Source organism: Chanodichthys erythropterus, chromosome 1 (assembly GCF_024489055.1).
Source record: "Chanodichthys erythropterus isolate Z2021 chromosome 1, ASM2448905v1, whole genome shotgun sequence".
NCBI lineage: Eukaryota > Metazoa > Chordata > Actinopteri > Cypriniformes > Xenocyprididae > Chanodichthys > Chanodichthys erythropterus.
The window spans coordinates 10,194,349-10,212,503 of record NC_090221.1 but is presented as its reverse complement, the minus strand read 5'-3'; the positions used below and the strand labels follow the sequence as shown (position 1 = coordinate 10,212,503).

Genomic DNA, 18,155 nt, shown 5'->3' with positions numbered 1-18,155 from the left:
ACAAAAGATGAATAAATACTAAATGGGGGCTTTATCTTTACTCTTTTGAGATAAGAAATGGAAGACGCTGATAGATGCTCAACATCAGACATGCTGGTGCCTAACTTGTGATTGTATGGCGCCATCTAGTGGATGCTTGGTAATACAAAATATAATTAAAGGTTTTATTTATTTATTTTATTTTGCTTTTGCAATTTCCAGTGACATAAAAACAATATTTTGATGAATGATTTTAATGTTACATTTATTGTATAATGTGTATCGTATAACTCCTTAAGAGTTATACAACAAATCTCTCAAAAGAAAAACCACTGATACAAACCCCTAGTTTACACCAGGGATTACAAATTATAAAATACTATGGCAAAGTCTGCTTTAATTCCAAACACATCAATATATGACATTAAAAATAATTAATGACAAAAAAAAAAAGAATGAAAGAAAACGGAAATACTACACATCAGAGTCCACTGATCATTTAAAATTAAACAAGCAATCATTATTTGCCACTGACAAGGGGGGAAAATGCTTCTCAAGCCATTTCTTTACAAAACAAAAGATATAATTTTGATTACTGAGTTTGATTATATAACCAAACTCATTATTTATAGCTCCTTCTTCCGACTGATTTGAGGGTGATAGGAGTGTCTTTCTCTTTTCTTTTGAGATTATTAGTGTAGAATAAAGTCACTTGTACAATCCCAAAGCAACACCACAGAATCTGCCACTTTCATACTAATAATCATAAGGGTGAAGACTTGACATTGTGAGACTCACGAGCGCGTTACTGAGACATACAACAGACAGATGAAGCAACAGTTCTGAAAACATTTTAAGTGATTTTCAAGTCCTTAATCCTGAGGATGGACGGTGACATAAGACATGAAACAACAAGATGCATCAATCAGTAACATTTCTATTTAAATTACTAAAGCAAATAAAAAATAAAATCCTATTCTGATTTGAATCCCTTTCATAAATATTTGCAGTCTCATGAGAAACATATCTGAGGCCTCTTTGAATCTGAGTTTAAGAAATTTTTGTATCTAATAGAAGACCTTTCCTCCAAAAGTTCAGAGATTTCTCCAAACAAAAACACTATTTCTATCTAAAATCAGTACATGTTTAGGCATACTGCATTCACGACAGGATCGAAAGCAAAGCACCCATCTGTTAGTAACTGGTTTTCAACATATGGCAAATAGACAGTAATCTTCAGAGCAGTGCACAACAGATCAAATCTGAAAAACATAAAAACAAAATAAAAGGGCAGGTGGCATTTTAACCCTTGTTGGAGTTCCTCCAGCCATTAGGAGCTAAAAAAACAACAACAAAAAAACAATACAATGGCACAGTCACCAGAGTAGGAAAAAGTCCATTTTAAAACCATTTAATTGTTACATCACATAACATTGCAGTTTTAACATTCCTCGGAAAGTGGCACTAAAACAGAAAAAAGGTCAAATATGGAACATAAATGAATCCACAGTCCTCAACCAAATATCTGAAACCATATTAAGGCCCAGCACAAGGCACAAGCACACAGAAACAATCCAATATGACTGACACAGAGAGGTTTGGAGAGCTGTACTGATCAACCAGATGGCTAAAATCTTTACAACACCTCCCACAACAGCCCTGGTGCCCGTGACAAGTCTGAAATTGCCGTTTGATTGAGTATTGTACACTACTGTCGAAAAATGTGGGGCTGTTAAGATTAAGACTATAAAGAATCTCACCAAGGCTGCATGTATTCAATTAAAAATATAGTAAAAACAGCAATATTGTGGAAAAATCATTTGAATTTAAAATATAATATAATTTAAAATGTAATTTATTCCTGATGGCAAAGTCTTCAGTGTCACATGATCTTTCAGAAATCATTTTAATATGCTGATTTGCTGCTCAAGCAACATTTCTTCTTATTATTACATTTTCTGTTGTTGTTGTTTTTGATGAATACTAGAAAGCATTTTTTTTTTTTTTTAACTTCATAAATGTCTTTACGGTCACTTATGATTAATGTTAAGCATCCTTGCTAAATTAAAGTATTTATTTCTTTCATAAAAATATTACTGACTGCTAGAATTCCATCCTCTCTCCTCTCCACTGTCATGCCAGCAAGCTTGCAACCGATTTAATACTACAAATGAAACAAGCACAGCTAGCAGCTTTCATTTATTAAAAAAAGGAAGTGTATTCTCTGTCATTACTATTGCAATATTAATGTACCTCCGCATTAGAATCAGAAATAATATTATCCTCAGTAACTATTAAAACGTACGGGCGGAATTGTGAGATTTTGAGGCTGTAGTCATAAGCGTTTCATTCATGCATAATCAATGAGCTCCTATTCAGTCATCAGTCACTTGGGCCAGCTGTTTCCCTCTTGGCCACAAATGTAAGCTAAACATTCAAAAAAATCCTGGCCAGGGCCCAGTACTACTGGAAACATCTCAAATGTATGTCAACAAAACTAGCTGCAACATTTGGCATCCACTCTGATGATGTTTAACGAAGCGAACAGCGTGAACCAATAAACAGCTGTTCTGTGCAGAACGAGTCCTTAATTCTTTGGTGCTTGACTAAGTAGGAATTAGTTCAATGACTAATTCAATAGTTGTACAGCCACTGGAACAAGTCATCTTATTTTTAACCAAGCCATATCATAGATAGTCCGATGTATCATCCAAGCACAAAATATTGTGTGCATGGATTATGATCAGAAAAAAAAGTGACAAAGTTTTAGGTCTCTCTCTGTTGAATCAAAATGTAGAGTAAAAAAACTGAATGTCTTCCGTAGTGCATGCATGTGATGAGATCAGCGATATGGGCATATGATGTGTCTCTGTCCTAGCTCTGAGAGAAGTATTCTAGTACAATGCGTAGATGACCCAGTCTGTCCTTCAGGGAGGTCAAAGACAGAACAGTGGTCTGATAGGCTGGATCTAACTGCAGCACTGACAGCAGCCACCAGCACCAGGCAGGTCCATTAGCAGATGCCTGCAACGCATAAACACGCATTCATTTTCGTTAGGAAGTTCCTATTAAAATGCAAGCTCTGTGGTTTTACTATTAAACAATATTCCTTGAGCTCTGACCTGAATGTCGTCCTCTTTCTCTGGCATGATGCCGTACTGCCGGCTGATCTGCTCCTGAATGCGGCTGTTCAGGCGGTGGTACCATTCCCTCGCCTGCTGATACACGCTGTCATGGAGGCGCTGCAGTAACTCAAGCTCACCGCCTTCGACCTAAACACAAACAAGGAGAAGTTTTACTCTCACACTCAGTTGTGATTTCTTCACAACATCACAATTTATAGGTTAAGAAATTCAAAGTTTAAGTAAGCAGAACTAGCAGATTTTTGTTTTGTACTCAAACATTTTAAAGGTGCCATCGAACGCTTTTTTACAAGATTTAATATAAGTCTAAGGTGTCCCCTGAATGTGTCTGTGAAGTTTCAGCTCAAAATACCCCATAGATATTTTTTAATTAATTTTTTTAACAGCCTATTTTGGGGCATCATTAACTATGCACCGATTCAGGGGCTGCTGGCCCTTTAAATCTCATGCTCCCTGCCCATCGAGCTCACGACTCTGTAAATGCACTGTTTTATAAAGTTCACACAGCTAATATAACCCTCAAATGGATCTTTACAAGATGTTCGTCATTCATGCTTCGGGTCATATGAGTATAGTATTTATTTGGGTGTTTATATTTGATTCTGAATGAGTTTGATAGTAGCTAAAGCTAACATTACACACTGTTGGAGAGATTTATAAAGAATGAAGTTGTGTTTATGAATTATACAGACTGCAAGTGTTTAAAAATGAAAATAGCGACGGCTCTTGTCTCTGTGAATACAGTAAGAAACGATGGTAACTTTAACCACATTTAACAGTACATTAGCAACATGCTAACGAAACATTTAGAAAGACAATTTACAAATATCATGATATCATGGATCATTTCAGTTATTATTGCTCCATCTGCCATTTTTCGCTGTTGTTCTTTCTTGCTTACCTAGTCTGATGACTCAGCTGTGCACAGATCCAGACGTTAATACTGGCTGCCCTTGTCTAATGCCTTTCATAATGTTGGGAACATGAGCTGGTATATGCAAATATTGGGGGCGTACACCACGACTGTTATGTAAAAGTCAGTATTATGTTGAGATTCGCCTGTTCTTCGGAGGTCTTTTAAACAAATGAGATTTATATAAGAAGGAGGAAACAATGGAGTTTGAAACTTTTCCATGTACTGAACTCTTGTTATTCAACTATGCCAAGATAAAATCAATTTTTGAATCTTTAATTGTTCTTAAATTGAAATATTTGAGTAAACTAATTTATACATTTCAATTAAAATTAGAATGTAATCTCAAAGTAAACATTTTTATTAGTGGAAACTTGGCTAGCTACAACTAGATAATACAGAAAATGCTAACTTGCTAATTTGCTAACATGTAAGCAATAGCATGGTATAGCACTTGCTGAATGAGTACAGCAATATAAAACATTTAACATACTTGCTCTCAAACCAAGCCGTGCAGATGAACCACTTGTCACCATGGTGGCAACTCTCAAACAAACAATATTACCAGAAACTCTTCTAAATTATCATGACAAAGCATTAATAACTACTAAATCTCCTACTTAACATTAAAGGGTTAGTTCACCCAAAAATGAACATAATGTCATTTATTATTCACCCTCATGTCGTTCTACACACATAAGGCCTTCATTCATCTTTGGAACACAAATTAAGATATTTTTAATAAAATCCGATGGCTCAGTGAGGCCTGCATTCAAAGCAATGACACTCCCTCTCTCAAGATCCATAAAGGTACTAAAACATATTTAAAACAGTTCATGTGAGTACAGTGGTTCTCCCTTAATATTATAAAGCGACGAGAATACTTTTTGTGCACCAAAAAAACAAAATAACGATTTTTCAACAATATAGTGATGGGCTGATTTCAAAACACTGCTTCGGAGCTTTACGAATCGAATTTGTGACTCAGATCTCCTATCAAATGGCTAAACTGCTGAAATCACGTGACTTTGGCACTCCGAGTCACTGATTCGATACGCAAAGCTCCGAAGCAGTGTTTTGAAATCGGCCCATCACTATATTGTTGAAAAGTCGTTATTTTGGGTTTTTTGGGCACAAAAAGTATTCACGTCGCTTTATAATATTAAGGTTGAACCACTGTACTCACATGAACTGTTTTAAACATGTATTTAGTAGCTTTCTGCGCATCTGAAAGTGTTAATTATCTTGCTGGCAATGGAGGCCTCACTGAGCCATCGCATTTTATCAAAAATATCTTAATTTGTGTTCCGAAGATGAATGAAGGGTTTATGAATGGGGAATGACATGAGGGTGAGTAATAAATTACATTATTTTCATTTTTGGGCGAACTAACCCTTTAATCTTGCAAAAAAAAAAACAATTCTAGCATTTACTCTTCTTTCAAGTGCCATGGGCAAAGCATGCTGGGAAACAGAAATCCCAGCCCAGTTTCAGTTAAACTTAAGTTAATATAAATGAAAAGAAATGAGTTCATACACGTAAAGCAATGAAACAGTTCAGTTTTCTTAAAATATATCAGTTCTGTGAACTCAAAAGAAAAAGAAAGTGCTAAATACTAATAAAAGTTCATTTGACTGAACTAATTTGTTTAATTTAAGTTTGTCCTACTCAAACCAATTAATGTTTTGGAGCGTTAGGGTTTACACTGCTGGTGATAACATATTGCTTGTGTAATCATAATGTAGATTGGTTAGAAAAGAGTTTGAATGTGTTGACTAACAGGCAGTTAATCACAAGCTTCTCTTCCTAATGTTTGCTGAATACACTTACAATTAACGCTAATTAACATTAAGTATTTACTTGATATTAAATTTGCAGTGCTAACAAAAGGTTTCATATTTACTGCCATTATAAGCAATCCATCATGCAAACAGGCTCTGGCTTGTGATAGTGGTAATAACCTCCCTCATGAATATTTAATGCATGCTTTTCTTTTAATGTTCAGTAATGACACCTTATTTAAGTGGTTGAGACATATAACCATTGGGAAAATGACTAGAAGATTAAAACGTTTTAACGTAACAGAAAACCAGGCTCCAGCCTTATTCACTAATAATGATAACTGAACAAAAACACCACACTGTTGTGTGGCTCTACTTGCCATAAGCATTCCACCAATTCATTAATAAATGTTTAATTGCAGTCAGAACCAACCTGAACCTATTGAAATTACTGTGTTAAACCGAGAATGTGAGCTCCACAAGGTGCAATTTAATAAAAATAACTGCAGCAGCCAAATAGCTTAATTATTATTACAGTGACTATCATGTTGTGATCACAACCATCATGATTGCTTCCATATATAGCCTCAGTGGGCACCACAACTTCCTATGCAGCGCAGTGTAAGGAAATTGTTAGAAACTTCTGCACTTCAAATCTTGAGGAAGTGTCCCAAAACAGGACAAAGCAGTATTAAAATGATTCACCTTTATGCAGGTATTAAGATCATGATAGTATATAGAAAAATGTATGTTTACTATAGTTAATAAAATATAATATACTAAATTATAATATAATAGAATTAGTTGTGATTGATAGTTATAAGAATGACAGAATATCATAATATGTTTGCTATGACCACAGTTTGCTATGAGAGACTACTATACCGGAAGCTCACGCAGCACTTTTGTGTAAATACTAATATACATTAAAGAATGGAAGCATGCCATCAGGAGACATTTCAGGTGCTAGATCTCTATTATGACAGGGACCATAACCTTTAAGACAAGAAGTGCAACTTTATTTACATCAATGGCTGTATTAAAGACACTTCCTATCTTAAGCCTTAAGTTAAAGGCACAATATGTAATTTTCGCCACTAGAGGTCGCTTAGTCAAAACAACGGCGTAGCTTGATGAATGAGCGTGGAATCATGGGATTCGTTGTCTTTACCTCCATAGCCGATGGAAAGTTCTAGTGACATTGTTCTAGTGGTTTTCGTATATTTTAATCTAAAAATCTTACATATTATGCTTTTAAGACTTGACTAAAATAACTGAAATCACCATAGTTACTAAATAGATTAGATAGAATTCCAGAATTTCTGATTATGTAGTGATACGGCTCCATGAGCGCAATTTCATATTCATGATTGTTGTATTATCTGGTTATAAGGTCAGATTTTTTAATATTTGCCATACAGTCTTTATGTGCTTTAATACTGATGTATTGCATTAAAGACTTCTTCCAGTGTGCCTTTTTTTTGGACTTAGATCTGAAATTTGAGTTATGGCAATCTGTAATCTCTGACCTTATGGTCTTCCAGGTACTCAATATCAGCAGTGTGGTAGCCATCTCTCTGTCCTCTCCTGAGCACTCGGAAGCGACTTCCTCCCACTGTGTCCACATAGGAGCGACCATCAGGAAGCAAATCCAGATCCAAAATATCCAGCATGCAGCCATAATCTGCAAAGCTGTGACAGGGAATTTTGGTATCAAAACACTGTATAGATAGTAAGGATAGATAGACTGATTTTTTTATGTTTTTTTTTTTTTTAGAAGTCTCTTATTCTCACCAAGGTGGCATTTATTTGAATAAAAATACAGTTAAACAGTAATTCTGAGAAATATTATTACAATTAAAAAATTTAAAACTGTTTTCTATTTTAATATATTTTAAAATGTAATTTATTCCTGTAATTTCAAAGCTAAATTTTCAGTAGTCATTACTTCAGTTTTCCTTGTCACATGATCCTTTAGAAATCATTCTAATATGCTGATTTGATGCTTAAGAAAGATTATTATTACCAATCTTAAAAACAGTTGTTTTGTTTTGTTTTTTGTGGAAACTGCTGCACTTTTTTCAGGATTCTTTGAAGAATAGAAAGTTCAAGAGAACAGCATTTATTTAAAATCTTTTAAAGTTTTTACTGTCACTTTTGATCAATTTAATGCATCCTTAATTAATAAGGCATACACTAATAAGGCATAAATTAAGTTTCTTAAGATCAGTAAGGGTGCAGAAGCTTGCATAACCTTAAATGACATATGTTAGCTGTAGAACATTTATATTTTGTACCCTTTGCCATGCTCATAGCTGCACATGCCAAACTTTTTGGTGCCCGTCTCCATACATCGACGCATCATCAGACGGTAGCGAGGCTCAAAGATGTGCAGCGGGCAAGGGATGCCAGGATATGCCACCGTGCACACAAAGATCGGGATGTCCTTGGTCAAACTGGAGATAAAAGATAGGCAACTAATAAATAATTCTGCTTTTGCATAACTTCACTTCTGGACTGTTAAAGCCTCTGATAAAATGTTAGGACTTTTAGACACCATTTTATACATTTTGCAGATACTGGATCTCTTCCAGACCTCAGCAGCATGGGAAATTTAGTTAATAGAAACTCATTTGCAATATATTAGGCAGGAACACCGTTTTTTTGTTATCATCGAGAGCGGCACTCACTTTGAAAGTTCTGCCATCTCCGCCTCGTGCACCTGTTTCCTCTCAGCCAGCTGCTGGGGGAAGAGGCGGGACATAATCTCCTGTAGCAGCACTGTGGGGTTGTACTTCCTGTTCTTAAAATACTGGGAATAGGAAGTAATGCGGTGAGACTTGAACTGCCATGTAATATGATTTGCTCTGTTTTATTTGTTCATTTAGTTTTGTTTATTTACTTTATAAAAACACAATGTGATTGAATTCCTGACCAATAATTTGTGGTTAAGACAGAAAGTAAAGCTTAGTGTTAAGCCATTTTGGGTGTGTACAATCATATGGTTCTACATGCTTCTAAATACATGTAATAATTGTCTGTGTTTCAGTAGTACCTCCTGCAGTGGTTGTTTGCAGAGTGGACAGCGTAGATTATGATCCAGACTTCTCTCAATGCAGTTCTTGCAGAAGGTGTGTCCACAGGGTGTTGTCACCGGCTCATAGAATAACCTTTAATCCATTGATAATGACAGCGATCATTGATCAATTGAGCATATATAAGAGGTGGGAAGTTAACAAATATTTATATACAACTTATAGTGATATAAGCTCTTCCATTCTTCTGGAATACTAGACTGTTAAAAACCCTGTTAAGACAGCTAGAAATTCTCAACATCTGGTTTTGTCCAATTTCATTAAGAAGAGGATCACTTTGCAGAAATATATCCAATGATAATACCTTAGATAAGGAATAATTGACAACGGGACATTGAATTATTAACAAATAATAATGCATTATTTTTTTGAGCATTATTTTTTTTAATAATTCAACAGTCCGGAGTCAGTAATTCTACTTATATTACAGTTACCATGCCTCAAAACATTTTATTTAAGACATTTGTCAGTTATTCTTTAAATACAAATTTCATCGCAAGCAGTGTCTCACCTAATAGCAAAGATGTAAGTTTAACTGCTTCAAGAACAGCGACGTAACTGAAAATGATATGTAGCTTTTCAATGATAATGAAACGTAATTTTGTGGGGAAAACATGGTTATAGTTTGTCATTTTTATCTTATTGTTTGTTATATCTATTTGCTTGGTCAGTGTCTTTGTGGGCTTTGGTTCATTTGCTGTTGTAGATTGTACATTGACTTTTGATATTACTGAAATTATATGACGAAGAGATATGGGACTGTAATGCAGTCAAGACCTGCTTGGAACTACTTTAGCTGTGTGTTTCCCTGAAAATAATTGCACACCTTCGTCAACCAATCAGAATCAAGCATTCAACAGCTCTGTAGTATACCAACTCACAATTCACAAAAGAAGAATAAAACAGTGTCATTTACCCTATACTGAATTACACTTGTGAAACTATTACAAAAATAATGTAACTTCAATTAAAAAAATATTGTGTCTTCAATTAAGTACCCACTGTAATCTAACATTAATTCTATATCAAAGGAAGTGCAAGTGTCTGGTAGCAGGACATAAGGCCAGTGAAAAACAACACACTACAAATCTCCACTGACCTGATGCAGAGAGGGCACTCAAAATCCGTCACTGTCAGAACGCTGAGGCAGGACTCTCTGCCCACACTGCACACACCTACAGAATCAAACAAAACAAACCTGCTTATGAAGTAAAATGAAATAATATGTATATGAATAATAATATAAATAATATAAATGTATAACCCATTATGTTTACCTGTTACTAATGAACTTACAAAACCCAAAGTAATCTCAAATATCAAAATGAATATCATATGTTTAATATGACAATTTACTAATGACATATTATTAGATTATTGTATACTTATGCAATAAGTCACATGAGGCCGTGTTCTACAGTTCATGTAGCTTGGCTAATGCGCTAATGTGTTATGAATATAATTACAGCTAATGTGTCAAACCAGTCTCACACAACTTGCTGAAACCAACACATACATTATTATGTATTCTTTACTTAATGAGGTGTTTAAAAATGCATGAGGTTGATGATGATTAATAACTATCATCAAGTGACAATTAATTAAAATTGTATGAAGCAAAGCAGCTAAACTACAACCTTTCTGCATTTTGCACAGGAACTATCCATTTAAGAATTATATTTTTTATTTATTTAATACTAAAACAATGTTTTAATCATCTCTAGAAGATGCATATACAAATGTGAATGCATTTCATTTGTTTTCCTGAGCAGTTTGTAAGATATCTTTACCTCTGTTCTGTTTCTCCTCTCTCTTCATCATCAGTTCCTCATCATCCTCAGCAGTGGGGAGGAAGGACACGGCCTGACACAGGCTCAAGCAGCACTCGCCACTGGTGCTGTGCTTCGCTTTAGTTGCATTCTAGGACAGAACAGGGAAAAGTTTACCATATAGCTTACATCACAAATTTATTTTAATGAAAAAAAGAATCTTTTAGAAAACATTACAATAATAACTATATCAGATCTTTCAGTTTGATATCACATTGCCAATGTTACACAACAGCATTAGTGCTCTGCTCACACCTCACCTGCCCGGCATCACTTTGACCTTCCGCATTGTTGTGTGTGTAGCGCTGACCATCTGTGCACGAGGGGCTTACAGAGCTGGTAATAGGACAGGGATCTTGCAAGTATTCAGACACAACATGCAGGATCCGTGGAACTTCTTCCGGTACAGCCATGCCCTCTGCTTCCAAGATCTGCATATCATATAAAACAATCATTCATGTTTTTAAGCAAAACATGCTCCATATATTTCTGGAAACTTTCTGAAACAACCACCTTCTTAATCTGGTTTTTCGCAGGGGCAAAGTCAGGCTGCTGCTTCAGGCAGCGATAGAAGTGGATGAGGGCTTCTGTCTTTCTGCCCATTTCAAGAAGAACATTCCCTTTACGAAAGAAACCCTAAAAAACACAGAATTTAAACATAAATTATTAACACAAATATTCCTATTCAGTTTATTAAAGGTATCGTAGAATGTAATATAAGTCTAAGGTGTCCCCTGAATGTGTCTGTGAAGTTTCAGCTCAAAATACCCCATAGATTTTTTTTAATTCATTTTTTTTAACTGCCTATTTGGGGGCATAATTAAACATGAGCCGATTCAGGCTGCGGCCTCTTTAAATCCCGTGCTCCCCTCCCCCGGAGCTCGTGCTTGCCTTAAACAGCATAAACAAAGTTCACACGGCTAATATAACCCTCAAAATGAATCTTTACAAAGTGTTCGTCATCCAGCATATCAAATCGTGTAAGTATGGTATTTATTTGGATGTTTACATTTGATCCTGAAAGAGTTTGATAGTGCTCCGTGGCTAAAGCTAACATTACACACAGTTGGAGAGATTTATAAAGAATGAAGTTGTGTTTATGAATTATACAGACTGCAAGTGTTTAAAAATGAAAATAACGACAGTCTTGTCTCCGTGAATACAGAAAGAAAATTTTTTAACTTTAACCACATTTAACAGTACATTAGCAAAATGCTAATGAAACATTTAGAAAGACAATTTACAAATATCACTAAAAATATCACGATATCATGGATCATGCAAGTTATTATCGCTCCATCTGCCATTTTTCGCTATTGTCCTTGCTTGCTTACCTAGTCTGATGATTCAGCTGTGCACAGATCTAGATGCCCTGCCCTTGTGTAATTCCTTGAACATGAGCTGGCATATGCAAATATTGGGGGCGTACATATTAAATGAGCCCAACTGTTACGTAACAGTCGGTGTCATGTTGAGATTCGCCTGTTCTTCGGAGGTCTTTTAAACAAATGAGATTTATATAAGGAGGAGGAAACAATGGAGTTTGAGACTCACTGTATGTAATTTCCATGTACTGAACTCTTGTTATTCAACTATGCCAAGATAAATTCAATTTTTAATTTTAGGGCACCTTTAAATATAATTTAGCAAAATCCTCAGGAATAAATGTACATGTCCCCCTTTTGACATAAAAAAATAAAATCAAATCATAGTTACATAATACATACAACTACATTTAAAAATGTTGAGGTCAGGAAGATTTGTCTCATAAGCTCACCGAGGTGGCATTTATTAGATCAAGGATACAGTAAAAACAGTAATATTTTGAACTATTCTTACTATTTAAAATAGGTGTTTTCAATTTTAATATAATTTAAAATGTAATTTATTCCTGTGATGACAAAGCTCAATTTTCAGCATCATTATTTCAGTCTTCAGGGTCACATGATCCTTCAGAAATCATTCTAATATGCTGATTTGCTGCCCTAGAAACATTTCTTATTATTATCATTGTTGAAAACAGTTGTGCTGCTGAATATTTTTTATAAACTGTGCTAATTTCTTCAGTATTCTTTGAGGAATATAAAGTTAAAAAATGGAATTCTTTTGTAATGTTATAAATTACCATCACTTTTGGTCAATTTAATGTCTTCTTGCTGAATAAAAGTAATAAATTAATTTAAAAAAGTATTATTAAATATTAACGTTGATTGTTAGTGTATGCCAGTATACTGTTGTGGAAATATTGCCAAATCCAACAATGTGCTCTGTCCATACCAACAGAGATGACATAACTATAAATCTGTGTCAGTCATTTCCGTAATACCACACAATGAGACTGCACGGACATTTTAGAGATCTTACGTATACAGAATAATAAATATGTATTATAAATTGATTTATCAACACCATTCCTAAACAGTAATCAAACAAAAGTCCTGTCCCTAGACAACATATAATTAACCAGAACAGTTAAAGATGGCCCTCACCTCCGTCCAATTGGGTCGCACACAGCACAGGTCATCCAGGTCACGGAGGGCATCAGAAAAGCGCCGAAGGCCCATGCAGGCCTCAGCCCGCCACACTTTCAGACTCACATCATCAGGGGCTGTAGATGCATGAAAAGATGGACAATATAGTCCTCAGTCTTTTTTTAAGACATAGATTTGAGGCTTTTATCCGTTTGCATCAACATAAAGAGAGCAACCTAATTATACATCATTAATCTCTGAAAAGCAGTACTCTGCATAAGCATTCCTCCCACCACGTGTATTAGTGCACATCTGTACCACTTAGATGGCATGACATGAGATGACCATCTAATAGCAAAATGCAAAAAAGAAGGAAAACAAACTGTCTAAAGCATAATGATCAAATGCAACAAACGGAGTTCACCTTCTACAAGATAAACAAAGGAAGGGGTGGATGAGAGATTAATTAAATTACAACTACAAAGGGATCTCACAGTGACCGGAAATCCAACAATTCTCTGAATTATTGCATAAAGAGGGACAAAAATGTTGCATCATGTCACTTACTGTGCACACAGACCAATGAAATAACCAGGCTGTTACGATACAAAACCAGATTATGTCATTGTCATACAATCCTTGGTTACACAAGAGTGAAAGTGTATGTGGGGCAGAACGCTGAGTGTACAGGAAACTGCCTCTAATTGGATTCAAAGTGTTGACATGACAGACATCTCGGTTTTGCCATGGAGGGTTTATGTTACTAGACAGATAATTGAAGTCATTCAGTGGCCGTAAAATGATACATACAATTCACTAAAGGACAAATGGCACTGTTGCCGTTAATAGTAAAGTCACATCCATAAGATAAGAGCCTTATGATATTACCAATCTGCACTAAAGTGCACTATATCTCATTATGTCGTGGAAACATTAATTGCACAACTACATTAATGCATCTTACAGTACTGTATGTTCTCTAATGTCTCCTTTACCTAGTGGGACTTGTTATTTCACCAATGTGTGCTCTAGAGATGTTTTCTTGACCTTATTTACCCTTGTTAGTGAAATCACACATCAGCCACTCACAACATGTTTTAACCCACTTTCACTGGTACTCATTAACCCTTCAGGAGGCCTGGGCTTATGAAATCACTGTTGATTTCAACAAGCACAGCTCTCTGCTCACAAGTGTGTGAGTAGGAGGATCACAAAAACAATATCTAACAGTCTTCAACTAACCCACGCTGTGTTAAAATGCTGCAATCTAGGGCATATATTTCTAGAAACAACAGATTTCAAACTCCTGCTGCACATGGCTTTCATTATCTCAGCCTACCTGTGTTTATAGGTTGATCTGATTCCGAACATGCATTTAGTATATTAATTACATCATCTCTATGATGCATTTTCCACAGTGATGACCTGACATGATTCAAATATTATTTACAGTTAAACGTATCCTCATTTAATTCAAATCATCGTACTTCTGGTGGTTTTTAATTGCATTGAATGCATTACTTTTTCTTTAGTGAATATGAGGTTCACAAACTCACTGGCCTACTTCAGAAGAATGTAGTGTGCTTTCATTGCATAAATGTCCTATAAAAGGCAAGTGCCAGTTATTATTATGAGCTATAAATATCCTGTACAGCAAGAAAAGGAAAGCTTTAATTTTCTGTATCTTAAAATCTAGTGAGCTTCCTATCTAGACTGCACTACCTAGGCACCTTCCATGTCACCAAGCACTTATTAAGCACAAAAAATTATATTATGCACCAAAATTGCAATTCTTCCAAAAAGTGGGTTTACTTTTTATAGGTGGTATAAACACAAAGAATTCATACTAACTATACATTAAGTACAAATATTAAAACAAAAAAAGTAAACATTTCACTTTTTTTTCATATGAAAAACCAATAATTAACATGATAAAATAAAGAGATAGTTAACCCAAAAAATTATCATCATTTACTCGCCCTCAATTTTTTCCAAACCTGTATACATGTCTTTGTTCTGCTGTACACACAAAGGAAGATATTTGGAAAAATTTTTGTATTTAGTATTTTTTTTCCTACTATGGTAGTCAATAGGGGCGAGATGTGCTTGTTAGGGCAGTTCTTCCAAATATCTTCCTTTGCATACAGCAGAAAAAGAAATTTATACTGGTATGGAACAACATGAGGGGGAGTAAATGATGACAGAATTTTCATTTTTGGGTGAACTATCCCTTTAAGTAGGCTACAACATGCTACAGTAACAGTTTTGGTTCATTTTGAGCCAGAAACGACGTTAGTATGTAATAACTTTAGGTTGGGTAATGAGTCAGAATAATTCAATATAGGGTGACCAGACGTCCCGTTTTTCCCGGGACAGTCCCGTATTTCAGCTTTATTTTTAGTGTCCCGACTTATTAAGAAAAAAATCATGATTTGTCCCGTACATGATTCACAATTCAGTCTTTTCAATGTAAAAGTCTTCACTACTGAGTGACTCACTCATAAAAGACAGTCTTTGCCGCCATCTAATGGCGTAATAATGTAACTTCTGTTGCTGTTCATGGTCAAGGAATATTTTTTTCGGTGGAAACAAGGCTTTTAGTGATTTTACTTCATGAAAGTTGCATTGATACATATTTTTTGGCTTTAATATTTGTATAGTGTGGTAACCGTTTTATAAAAGCAATAAGGTACTCAAGGCTGTATTGTAAATAAGTCACAGTTAGGCTTCGCGTCGTGCCTAACAACGCCCTTCAGCCGTGACTTATTCACGATACAGCACAACCTTGCTTACTTAATTTTAAGTAAATATGTTTTAAAATCATAAGATGTGGTTTTGTTTTATTCAGTGTTTCTAACAGCAAACACTAACAGGTACATTAATGTTAGTATTTTGAAATATTAACTGTCCATACATACATTTTAAAAAGAATCTGTTAAGGGTTTTGTTGGTGCATATATATATATATATATATATATATATATATATATATATATATACACATATACATATGCATATATTTATATATTTATATTTATATATTTATATATTCATATATTTTTTAGAATAAATTTCTTTGTATCTGTCAAAATACTACAAGATTATCCTACAATATATGTGACCAAATAAGGGTTAGCACAAAAGTAATCTAAATGTAATCCAAAAGTAGTCAGATTACATTACCAAAAATGTGTAATCTAAGAGATTATATAACTGATTACAAATTTTGTCATGTAATTTGTAATCAGTTCATAAGTAATCTACCCAGCTCTGTATATTATATATTTTTAATTTTTATTATATAGTTTTATATATATATATATATATATATATATATATATATATATATATATATATATATATATATTATGAAATAAAAATGTGATGGTCATATTGCCCACCATGAGAAATCTGGTCACCTTAATTCAATAACTCATCATAAGTGTTTTGGTTTACTCAAATGCACCGGCTTGGTTTCCGATTCGTGATGTAGGCTATGTTTTGATTCACAAAAAAGAATCGGCTCTTAAGAATGATTCATTCGACTACACTAGTCGCGCTGTATGTTTTGAACACATTTTCCGTAAAGCAACTTATAGCATCATAAAAAAAAACATTCCGTTGCTTTATTTATTCAAATGTAACCGGTGTTTTAAAAAAAATAAATCTCCGTTCACAACCCTAGGGTTGAGACAGCCATACCTACATTTCATAACCGAAACGGAACACTAAACGTTCCCTGTTGCACAATAGGCCTATATATAAACATCAGCGTGGTTGCATAAGGTATTTTTTTTTCTAGTAAACCGAGTTTGCATCCTTACCCATCTCGATCCCTTCGTCCGCAATACGCAGCGCTTCTGTAAACTCGCTCGTTTTCAGCTTCTCCTGAATGTGACATTTCATCTTAGTCTCTTCTGGGCAACATTTTTCAATGACGCTGAAGAGTAACACATTGTTTTTGATGTTTTTCGCATCTCTCTGTTTTAATCGTTCTTTGCATGTGGGGCATCGCGAGGGCAGGAAAGCGCCCATGCATCTCCTGCAGAACGAGTGACCGCAGCTCATGGTCATGGGCTCGCACATGAGGAACAGACATATCGGACACTCCAGGAGATCCATCCTCGACTCTTTCATCCGGTGACAGCTTCCTTCTGAAAGTTGAACAGCTGATGCCCTTTGTCAAAAGTTACAGAGCTCGATTCATGAGCATGAAATGTGTGGCATGATTAAAAAGTTAAACGAATAGCTCTGTCCTATCTCATTTCGTGATCACTGCTTTTATAAGCTTCAGGCCGATGGCAGTTTCTGCGAAATTGTGCCAAGAGCATGCTTTAGGATTCCCTATCCAACTTACTTTTAAATATGACAATAGATTTAATATCTATGATTGTCCATTGTCAATCATATCTCAGTCTTTGTTGTGAGAGTAACGTTTTCCCTTGTTGTGCATGATGAATTGGTTCACTCCGCTTGGCTTCGCTGACTCCTCCGAACTCCATCAACGCAGTGCAAGGACAAAATAAAAAGCGACCGATGGATCTCTATTTTCCTGTTTTTAAGTTCGCAAGACCAACATCTTTGCCTTGTGTTTAGACCGCAGACTATGCTAGGTTCGCTTCTGACACCATTACATTACATAAATAAAAAACACGTGACGCGTGGCGGTGCTTCCCATTGGCTCCCCCGCTCCGCGTTCCACCCTGTTGTGAAACAGCGAACGCCGCGTTTCATAACAGGGAATCTCGCGCACTAATTCAATGATAGACGCCCACAACGCAAACTGTGCCATATGTTCAATAATTGTGCTCTGATAACTGCTTTCTTGCTTTTGCTTTGTGTATTTCAGCATTATCAACACGTAGGAAGACGAGGCACAAATAACATTATCCTACAAACCCTGAGGAATAACATTGTGTCAATTTCTTGAACATGTATCTCAAT

General features: G+C 35.3%; 1 protein-coding gene across 1 annotated transcript; it reads right to left on the bottom strand.

Moving 5' to 3' along the window:
- Positions 1 to 200: 200 nt before the first annotated feature.
- On the bottom strand, positions 201 to 17,986 carry lonrf4 (LON peptidase N-terminal domain and ring finger 4). Its single transcript, XM_067376755.1, has 12 exons — positions 17,036 to 17,986; positions 13,230 to 13,348; positions 11,254 to 11,376; positions 11,001 to 11,171; positions 10,702 to 10,831; positions 10,011 to 10,086; positions 8,872 to 8,986; positions 8,507 to 8,628; positions 8,114 to 8,272; positions 7,346 to 7,508; positions 3,102 to 3,251; positions 201 to 3,003 (listed from the first exon to the last, which is right to left on the bottom strand). The coding sequence occupies exons 1-12, from the start codon at positions 17,346 to 17,348 to the stop codon at positions 2,854 to 2,856; spliced, it is 1,791 nt and encodes a 596-aa protein (XP_067232856.1). The 5' UTR covers positions 17,349 to 17,986; the 3' UTR covers positions 201 to 2,853.
- Between the last annotated feature and the right edge of the window lie 169 nt (positions 17,987 to 18,155).

Bases quoted from the DNA above. Each gene is read 5' to 3' on its own strand.
- lonrf4 (XM_067376755.1), bottom strand. From the start codon at position 17,348: ATGAAAGAGTCGAGGATGGATCTCCTGGAGTGTCCGATATGTCTGTTC. The intron at 11,377-13,229 runs GTGAGGGCCATC...TGTGTTTTTTAG, and splicing joins TGCGACCCAATTGGACGGAG to GGTTTCTTTCGTAAAGGGAA. The intron at 3,252-7,345 runs GTCAGAGATTAC...GTTTGTGTTTAG, and splicing joins AGTACCTGGAAGACCATAAG to GTCGAAGGCGGTGAGCTTGA.